The 10,912-nt window shown below is 32.5% G+C and overlaps 1 protein-coding gene across 1 annotated transcript; it reads right to left on the minus strand.

Moving 5' to 3' along the window:
- Nucleotides 1-4,719: 4,719 nt before the first annotated feature.
- Nucleotides 4,720-8,555, minus strand: LOC145269377 (uncharacterized). The gene has a single exon (XM_080125061.1). It carries the CDS (start codon nt 8,029-8,031, stop codon nt 6,529-6,531), a length of 1,503 nt encoding a protein of 500 aa, XP_079981187.1. The 5' UTR covers nt 8,032-8,555; the 3' UTR covers nt 4,720-6,528.
- Between the last annotated feature and the right edge of the window lie 2,357 nt (nt 8,556-10,912).

Consider the following 10,912-nt stretch of genomic DNA (forward strand, 5'->3'; position numbering starts at 1 on the left):
ACGTCGAATCGGGCATCTTGCCATTAATGGCCGTTCTGCAACCAACAAAAGGAAAGGTCACACCAGTACAAGATTTCCGAGAATTGAACTGACATTTCCAGTGTCATACTGTGGGGTGACGCTACAGATATATGCAGTGAGACCATCAGAGAATGGAGGCAAATGAACGGTTCCTCTAAGTTGGTCGATCTAAAATCTGCCTATTTGCAACTCCACATTGCCGAGAAACTCTGGAAGTACCAGTTGGTCAGATATAAAGGCCAAACCTACTGCCTTACGAGGGTAGGGTTCGGGCTGAACTCGGCACCCAAGATTATGTCAACAATTCTAAGGAAGATTCTAGAAAAAATGGGGAAGGGAGATGCGCTGTGAGCTCATATATCGATGACATCCTCGGGAATGAAACTCTGGTGACTGTAGTCGTGGTTCACTTGAAGAAGTCTGGGTTGGTCGCTAAGGCACCGGAAGAATTGGATGTGGGAGCAGCTTTGGGACTATAGCTGAAATGAAATATATTGGGTGGCCTGGAATTTCGAAGGGGAAACGAGATCCCACAAATGAAAGAAGAGCTCAACAAGCAGGAACTTTTTCCGATATACGTCAGGGTGATCGGGCATTACCCCATTGCCGGCTGGCTTAGACCAGCATACAGCTACATCAAGAGGCATGCCGAAGGTAGACGATGGGATGATAGAGTGGGAGGAAGAATGACCGCCTTGATTGAAGAGGTCCTGAAAGAAGTGGAAAAGCAAGACCCAGTTTGGGGAATGTGGAATGTGCTGCGAACACTGGATGGAGTCGTGTGGTGTGATGCAAGCAGTATTGCAACAGGGATTGTCTTGAAGTGGGTGAAGTGGTTGCAGAAGATGCGGCCTAGCTATGGAAGAAGGATGATGCTAGCCACATTAATGTAGTAGAATTCGGTGCAGTTACCAAAGGAGTTAATCTGGCATTAAAGTGGAGCCTACGTGACATCTATGTGAAAACAGACTTTGCCACTGTGTTTGGCTGAAATCGATGATTTCACATGACAAAAGGATAAGAACGAAAGGGGCAGCAGAGATGGTAGTGAAGCAGAGGCCCAGGATGCTGGCTGAGCTGATGCAGGAGTTTTCTTTGAAGTTGCACATAATCATGGTTGCCTCTGAGAAGAACAAAGCGGATGCTCTGACAAGAGTGAGGAAAAGCTGGTTTGTGCCAACAAAGCATATTGCTGCAGTGACTCATCTGGATAACTCTGTGGTGCGAGAGTTGCACAATCTGCACCATATGGGGGTAGACAAATGAAGCAAGTGGTCAGGACTTGTGACAAGTGTCAGTCAACTGACCTTGCTCCAAGGGTGCATGAAGCTGGAGAACCAGGTATGACTGGGACCCGGGAAAGACTCGCAGTTGATGTCACCCATTACAGGAGTTGGCTTTACATGACAATGATCGACTGTGGCCCCGAGCGCTTTGCCCTATGGAAAAGGCTGCGAGGTCAAACAGGCAGAAAAATAGCAGCAGCCCTTGATGTGGTATTTCTGTAGTACGGTCCGGTGAAAGAGCTTCTAACCGACAATGGTACTGCTTTTAGATCGACAGAAGATTCGGCTGTGCTATAGAAATGGAATGTCCATCAATTCTTTCGAGCTGCCTATAGACCCAGTGGCAATGGGATTGTAGAAAGAAACCACCGAACAATAAAGGCAGTGACAGAGAGAGGGAACACCTCGCCTGAACAAGCGGTCTATTAGTACAAGATATCGCCTAGGTCGGGGCAACAGCAAGGGACAATTCCACACCTGTCAATATTCAAGTACTCCCGGAGGAATCCTAGGGTTGAGCCGGCAAGCAGGGAGATGAAGACAACAGGGACCATCAAACTCCATGAAACATGGGTGAAGCCTCCCAGGGGCGCGATGTATCACACAGTGGAGCAGAGGATGCATAACTGGGAATAATACTAGCAACAACATTGCGGTAGATGGAGTGCCGAGACATATTCTTTATATCAGGCTAGTGGAGAATGAAACAATGTGTGTCGGGTGAGGTTGGGCGAAAGAGAGAGAGAGAAATCAAGATGGCGCACATAGTTTAAAAAGGTGCGCTCTGGTGGAAGTCACGCGAAATCATGCAAAATCACACAGGAGACATGTATAAAAGGAGTTGACAGTTTAGGTCGGGGTGAGGCAGACAGACGAAGGTTGGTGACAGTGGTGATCTCACACCCGGTGGTTGTTGGCTTGCAAAGACGATTTTTTTTTGTTTCTTTAATTGCGTTGTACTTAACCAGGAACACTTCAATTATTATTATTATTATCATCATCATCATCTATATATTAATATGATAGCGTGTGTGTTCTTTTTTGTGTCATGCTTACATTCAGGTCGTTTAATTGTTATGTTCTTCTATTTCTTGTCATAAATAATTTTACCAAGAATTCTTCATAAGTTTTTGTTTCGGTTTGGACTGTAGGTGATGATACTGAAGTCATCTATTTTTTATAAATAATTTTATCAAGAATTCTTCATAAGCTTTTGTTTGGGTTTCGATTATGGCTGAAGGAACTCAAATTATATATATATATATATATATATATATATATATATATATATATATATATATAATATATATAAAGTTTTTATTTCGGTTTTGATTCAAGCTAATGCACCCGTGTTGTATGGATATATTTTTTAATTTTTGAAATCTCAACTTTATAATATATAAAAATCGATAGAACATTAACTCTATAATAATATATATGAAATCTGCAAGAATTTAAATAAATGATTCAAGCATACTTTACGACCGGGCTTTACCGGGCGTTTGTGCTAGCTTAGATAAATACTTTTACAGTTTTAACAAAAAAGCCACAATAATATCAGAACGTCTCCATTTACACTGAACACCTATAAAATGCCAACATCAATATATTACATATGAATGAGTCCCCTGTGGATTTCCCACAGGTCCCGCTCGTTGTTGTTATTATTATTATTATTATTATTATTATTAATGATTGTTGCCAGCGGTGGTAAGCGACTCTAACAATAGTGAAAAGTTATTTGCAAAGTTTATCAGAAGAGGCGAAAAGTAGTAAACGTTTTCGCTGTCTTATTGTGCCAAGTCCCATGCTCGAATAAGATGGACAGTTATTATCTGGCTGCCATGGGTGGCTAATAAAAATCCCATCAAACTTAACTTAATTTCAATAAGAGTCACATTTTGATGTAATTTTAACAGATTTTTAAACATTTAAGTAGTTAAGCTTGTAACAAAGCTCAGTTATAGGAATTAAAAAGAGGTATGTTGTGTTTGTTAAGTCTCTTAGACAAATCGGAAATTGGGAAGAATAACTTCTCTTGTACATTTTTTTTACTGTCAGGGCGTCTTTTGAAAATAAGTGGTGTCAAGTGCAGGATTACAAAGATATTTTTACCAAAACGAATTGAATTGGAAATAATGAATAAGCAATGACATTTGTTTTTCTACCGAGTTAAAAAAAAAAGACGACCACGCGTGTAGCTTGACAAGATTTAACCAATATGTGTGTGTGTGTGTGTGGGGGTCACAAAATAACGATACACACAGATCATTAGCATTAAAAAACCTATCACGCACAACCACACGACTTGCAAGGATGCTTTTGAAAGTGGAAGAATACAATTGCATTGTGAACTATACCTCAGCAAAAACAATACCGATTGTGGACTGTCTATCATGAGTATCACATAGCACAAACGTGACATTTTTTCTGGACTTACACATCTGTCTTTTCCATAATATTTCAAGCCAAAGGCAAAACTTTTGCTGTGATATTTAACTAAACTAATAATTGAACAAAAAACAAGAATCTTAAAACCGTATCCATCACAAATTAATAGTTTTGGAAATATTAATATTTCCCTAATGGATTATTTTCTTTGTATAAACTAAATATTTTTGAAATATTTTTCTTTTTGAAAAGTTTGCTTATGCACGTATTGTACCGTTCTATATTTTTATAGTAGTTTCAAGTAAGATTCAGGTTTTACAATATACTTTTTTCAAATATATTTATAAGTACTTGAGAAAAAGGTAAAATAAGTGCAGAAAAATTCAGAAAAAGGGGGGGGTCCATAAAAAAATTATAAGTGCGTAAACAATACTCACGGAAAAATGTACTAATATTTTTTCCTACATTTTTACTCTTTAATGTTGCCTATTTTCCCATATATATCGAAATTTGCACTATTATAATTTTTCTCATTTTTTAAAGTTTTTGTTTTTCTGATGTAATTACTTTTTCCTTTTTATTTGAGAGAATAAAATAAAAATATACGATAGAATTTTTATAGAAAAGCAAAAATATGTTATTATTTTTATATTGCTACAAATCTATTAAAAAGAACATGAAATAAAACGCGGATTTATTTGCTAGATTTAACAAAACTTCATACAAATGTTGTTTTTTAAATGAAAGTTATTTTTACAAAATCTGTTAAAAAAGAATTTTATTTTGATTATCACTGACATAATCTTAGTAAAAATACAATATTTTATACATAAATTAAGATACTGTTTCAAATCGGCGTTGTGTTAGAAAATATTTTTCCCACTAATACTTTCACAGTATATCGGATAACAAATTCATTTTTATTGAATAATAATTTGAATTTTGTAACTTTATAAACATTTGAAATAAAATAGATAAATTCATATGCAAATGAGGAAAATGCACAAATTTTGTATGCAATTAAAGTGATATTTTATTTTTCTGTTAAAGTATAAAAGTATAACCAGAATATAATTTGAAAAATCATATTTTTTCGCATTAAATAAAATTCATTTCTGAAAATCTGAATGTTCAGTCACAAATGTTATAAAATGTTCAAATTATAGTATTTTCTGTTAAAAAACAAACGATTTTTTTTATATCATTCACATTATTCATCTTTCTGTTGATGTAATTTCTACAAAATGTGTTGGAAATATGCACCAATATATTGGTCCAATTTATTACAATGCCAATGTTTTCCAATCTATTTTTTCTTGGAAAGTATTTTCTTTTATTAATAGAATTTCTTTTATTACATTTGCACCCTAAACAAGGCAAATTGCCATTTTGGTGAAGGAGACTACTATCAGGGTCAACAACTACTGGGGTACTATGTAGGGATTTGGGCAGCAAGATGTCGGTTCACGTTACACTTGAACTTCTACACATCAGTACTGTTGGGGAAGCAGGATCTGGAATGGAATTCCAAAGTCTAGCGGTTCTTGGGAAGAAACTATTGGAGTAGAAAGATCTTTTACATCTAGGGATCTCTACAGTGTGGGGGTGGGATTTAGCAGCCTATCGGGTTTGTTGAGGGTGCCCATGTCGTAGGGGCACAAGTGCTTGCAGTTCGTCAGAGCATTGACCACTAAAATACTTGCAGAACAGGCAGAGCGATGCAACATTTCGTTGATGGGACAGAGGCTGAAGCTTATATGCCAGTTCAGAATAAACCGGCAATTTATTTAACACAAAATAAATAAAACAAAATATAAGTATAAGTTATCCCTGCAATGACAATAGTATGAACATTGTTTCCATATAATGATATCATTGCATATATGTGAGGCGAAGTCTGTGTTCGATTGTATTTCAACAAAAGTTACTAAAATATATGATGGCTTTGTAGCATCAGAATATAAGATTCATATAATAGAAGAAACAAAATAATGTATGTCTGTAAAATTTATACGTTTTACAAAAGTATATGATTTAATTTACAATAAGTATTCGTATGCAGCATATTAGATTTTTTTATTAAAGATTCGACAAAGATAACTAACAAAAATATGGTTTCACTTGAATATGCATTCACATGTGACAATGTGGGTGCATGCTTGCAAGATGATTTTTTTCGAGTACGTGTTGTTATGTTTCAAAATATTTTGTTTCCGTGTAAAAAAGGACAACATACTTCACAAGAATATGGTTTCTCTCCAATATCTGTTCTCATATAAATGATCTAGGCGTTTTTAATTGTTACAGAGGCAGATATTCGAATATGAATAGCCAGACCTTTTCTATTTGTAAAATAGCCACATACTTCACCAGAATCCATGTATACATTTCAATTAAGAGATCTTTTTAAGATTAAAAGTATGTGTTCGCATATGTTGTGACATCGTCTGTTTATGCATAAAAGAAGCGCCACATACTTCACATGAATATGGTTTCTCTCTTTTTTTTTCATTTTTCTTAAACTTTTTCTTCTAGGGGAGGGGACATCCAACCAGATGTCTGAGATTTACTCCTATTTTAGTGATTTCAACCAAGAGATCTTTTCAGGATTCTAGCCGTCCCTTTCAGTGCAATCGTTTGTATTTCACTTGCACTTGGTTCACCGGGTATGCTTGCTATGTACTTTTTAAAGTTCTTTTTCATAAGCCCAGTTGCTCCTATGATGACTGGTATAATTAAAACGTCTTTTAATTTCCAATTTCGTTTCATATCATACATAAGTCCTTGATACTTTGTAATCTTTCCCCTCTCAACTCTGTTAAGCCCTCTATCATTGGGTACACTGACCTCTATTATGGTCGCTTTTTTGTTTTTGTTTCTCTCCAGTATGTGTTCGCATATGTTGCACAATGTGTGGTTTTTGTGTAAAAGAAGCGCCACATACTTCACAAGAAAATGGTTTCTCTCCAGTATGTGTTCGCATATGTGTCACCATAGTCTGTTTAATTGTAAAAGAAGCGCCACATACTTCACAAGGAAATGGTTTCTCTCCAGTATGTTTTCGCATATGTGTCAACAAAGTCTGTTTAATTGTAAAATAAGAGCCACATACTTCACAAGAATATGGTTTCTCTCCAGTATGTATTCGCATATGAATGACCAAGCTGTATTTCCTTGTAAAAGAATAAGCACATAATTCACAAGAATATGGTTTCTCTCCAGTATGTGTTTGCATATGTATCAACATAGTCTGTTTACTTTTAAAAAAAGATCCACATACTTCACAAGAATATGGTTTCTCTCCTGTATGTGTTTGCATATGTTGCAGTCTAGTCTGTTTATGTGTAAAAGAAGCGCCACATACTTCACAAGAATATGGTTTCTCTCCAGTATGTGTTCGCATATGAATGACCATGCTGTATTTCCTTGAAAAAGAAGAGCCACATATTTCACAAGTATATGGTTTCTCTCCAGTATGTGTTCGCATATGAAAAACCAAATCCTGTTTTCTTGTAAAAGAGGAACCGCATACTTCACAAGAGTATGGTTTCTCGCCTGTATGTGTCAGCATATGAACTATCAACTCATTTTTATTTTTAAAAGAAGAATCACATACTTTACAAGAATATGGTTTCTCTGCAGTATGTATTTGCATATGAATGACCAAGCTGTATTTCCTTGTAAAAGAAGAGCCACATACTTCACAAGAATATGGTTTCTCTCCAGTATGTGTTCGCATATGTGTCAACATAGTCTGTTTACTTGTAAAAGAAGAGCCACATACTTCACAAGAATATGGTTTCTCTCCCGTATGTGTTCGCATATGTTGCAACCGAGTAGCTTTATTTGTAAAAGAAAAGTCACATAGTTCACAAGAATATGGTTTCTCTCCAGTATGTGTTCGCATATGTTGCAGCATACTTCGTTTCTGTGTAAAAGAAGAGCAACATACTTCGCAAGAATATGGTTTCTCTCCAGTATGTATTCGCATATGTTGTGACATATTTTGTTTCTGTGTAAAAGAAACGCCACATATTTCACAAGAATATGGTTTTTCTCCAGTATGTATTCGCATATGAATGGCTAAATTTTGCTTACTTCTAAAAGCAGATAAACATATTTCACAAGAATATGGTTTTTCTCCAGTATGTGTTCGCATATGAATGGCTAAATATTGCTTACTTTTAAAAGCAGATAAACACACTTCACAAGAATATGGTTTCTCTCCTGTATGTATTCGCATATGAATGGTCAAATATTGTTTACTTTTAAAAGAAGAGTCACATTCATCACAAGAAAAAGGTTTTTCTTTAGTATCTGTGTTTGTATTCATTTTCAAAGTTGATATATTTTCGATGTTTAATTGAATTAATTTCGCTATTTTTCTTATTTTTCCATTTTAGAATAAACATAAAAGAAACAGTTCTGTCTAAGTTTTATGATCTTAAAATTTAATAGATCATTTGCAATTCATATTTTTCTTATGAAAATTTTTTTTAAATGTAATATATAGATAAATAACAATTGTTGAACTTCACATGGTTTCTCTCCAAATGGAAAATGTATGATAAATCAGTGACTGTTTATCTATTTTTAAGATGATATTTACACATCATGTAAATAATGTAATGTATATAGATATCTAAAATTTCAGTTAAATATAATTTCTAAAAAACGATCATTGTTTCAATCGATAATAAGGGTTGCATAAAAGTATGCCGTATGTTTTTTTTCAATCATTTGTATGCATGAAATATGCTCCCAAAAGACAATTATTCATACGAGTGTTTAATTTGATAAGCCTAAGAGTAGGAAAAAAACATAAACAATTGTTTTTTCATATTTACATTGAAAACGTTTTAGATTTAGATTGATGATTATCGAATATGTATTCAGTATTTTTTTTGTTTTTCAATGTAAGTGATAATATATATATATATATATATATATATATATATATATATTCCTCTGAGTGAAGGTCACTATACAACCAAACAAATCCACATCAAATCAATATTCGATGTGTATTGATGAATACTAAACGTGTGATAGAATTAAAGATGATAATTCCATGTTACATATTGATTTAATGTATATAGATTATCTAAATTCGATTAAATATAAATCATTTTCTGTGTATTTTAATACATAGTTCTAACAAATACACCTTTTTCATTATTAAAGTCTGATATAAGTTTTTATTATTCTACTTTTCACTGCATTTATGAAAGTGTCAATGAGTTCATTAGTCATATGCAATTGCGATAATCATTTCAACTAATACCATATTTAAAAATACCATATTTAAAAAGCTTAAAAATAGAATAGAAGAAGTACAAACTCAGTTGTCAGGATTTTTTCAATATATTTTCATAAAATTCTATTTTATGAAAAAAAAACTTGTATATTACTAAAGGATATGATTTCGCTTGTTTTTCAGTTTTAAACTTTGTGCGATTTGCATGGTATTGATTGCTGGATATTCTGCAAAATTAACAAAAAAAATATCATGAAATTATTTAATTTTATTCATGTTCTTTGCAAAATACTGAAGTGTTTGTATGTATACACTGCTTCTTTTTTAATGAATTAATTAAAGATAGACATCTGCATTGTGAGATAAATGCAGACTTTAATAATCATGAACAGTTTTTAAAGAAGTCTCCAAATTAATTTTTAATTAAGCTAAAGACATAATCTGGATTGCAATACTTATCCATGCAGAAAATTTGTTGTTTTTAAAGATATTAAACTAAATATCCACAGAAGCTTCCTTACTGATTTCCAAAATTTAACAATTAAGAGTTTTTAATTTACAAAATTTTATAGTTTATAAAAATAAATTACATTTTACAAAAAAAATCTCGTATAATTCTGAATATGATACGATTTCTCTTTTCTTGTTTTAAACTTTGAGCAGTTTGCATGGTAATGATTGCCGGATAATCTGCAAAATTTAAAAAAAAAACAAGTTTCATGAAATAATTTAATTTTATACATGTTCTTTACAAAATACTAAGATGTTTATGCATATACACGGTTTCTTTCAAAATGGATAAACTAGAGATAGATGTCTGCACAATTAAATAATCATGTTCAATTTTTAAAGAATTTCCAAATTAATTTTTAATTAAAGTAAAAATAGAATCAGGATATTTGTTAAACTAATTATCTATTCAGAAAATGAATTCTGTTTTTATAGATATCGAACTGAATATCTACAAAATCTTCCTTACTGATTTTCAAAATTAAAGTATTTAGTGTTTTTTAATTTACAAAATTTTATAGTTTATAAAAATAAATGATTCTTTCGGAGAAGCAAAAATATAGCATTTATGATCTTTATTTTGCAACATTTTTGGACTAATGTTTCTTGATGCATGAAATAAATCTAGCACTTTCCAATGCTTTTAGTTCAACAATGTAAATAAATGTCTGAAACTTGTAAGAAATTGAAGAATATATAAATCACCATAATTTCTCTGATATGCCCTAAAACAAAACCAAAAAATGATTCATCTCTTTCACAGAAAAAAATCGAAATACCTAATCTGCATATTATAAAACTGGCAACTCTATTTCATATAATTACTATACTAAATTTGTTTTCTTCATTAAAACGGCATTATTTATGAGAAATATTTTTACATATTTTAATAAAATATTAAAGAAACATAAGTTAAAATATTTGTATTTTTATGACTTGATTACTTTATTAAAATTAGTTTTATTTATATTATACAAGTTCATTATCACTTAATATTATGTGTTGCTTTTTATGAAAATAAGTTGTGTAATTGCTATTGAAAATAGACGATTTTCAATAAAGAAGACTTTTTTTTTTAATTATGAAAGTATAAAATTAATTCTGGTAGTTTATACAATGCTCACTGCAATAAATCGTTTGTGTTATGTATAATTGTTAGGCTGTGGGAAATATATAACAACAATGAGTACAGATATCATTCCATTATTGAATGGATTAAGGTAGCTAAGCCTGTCTGTTAGTTATGCTTGAGAAGAAAATTGACTACATATGTTCATGGTCTGCAAGTAGTAAAGTTTGAAATAATGGGGTTTTGTTTGCATTTAAATAAAAGTCGTATTTACAACATTCATTAGTACCATTTACTAGAATGAAAAGGAAAATACTTGCAGCCATATTTACAAAATTTATTAATGCCACTCACTGGAATGAAAAGGGAAAACTTGTA

This window comes from Euprymna scolopes, chromosome 45, assembly GCF_053919585.1.
Source record: "Euprymna scolopes isolate OS-2025 chromosome 45, ASM5391958v1, whole genome shotgun sequence".
Taxonomy (NCBI): domain Eukaryota; kingdom Metazoa; phylum Mollusca; class Cephalopoda; order Sepiida; family Sepiolidae; genus Euprymna; species Euprymna scolopes.

Coding starts and splice junctions, on each gene's coding strand:
- LOC145269377 (XM_080125061.1), bottom strand. CDS start 8,031: ATGAATACAAACACAGATACTAAAGAAAAACCTTTTTCTTGTGATGAA.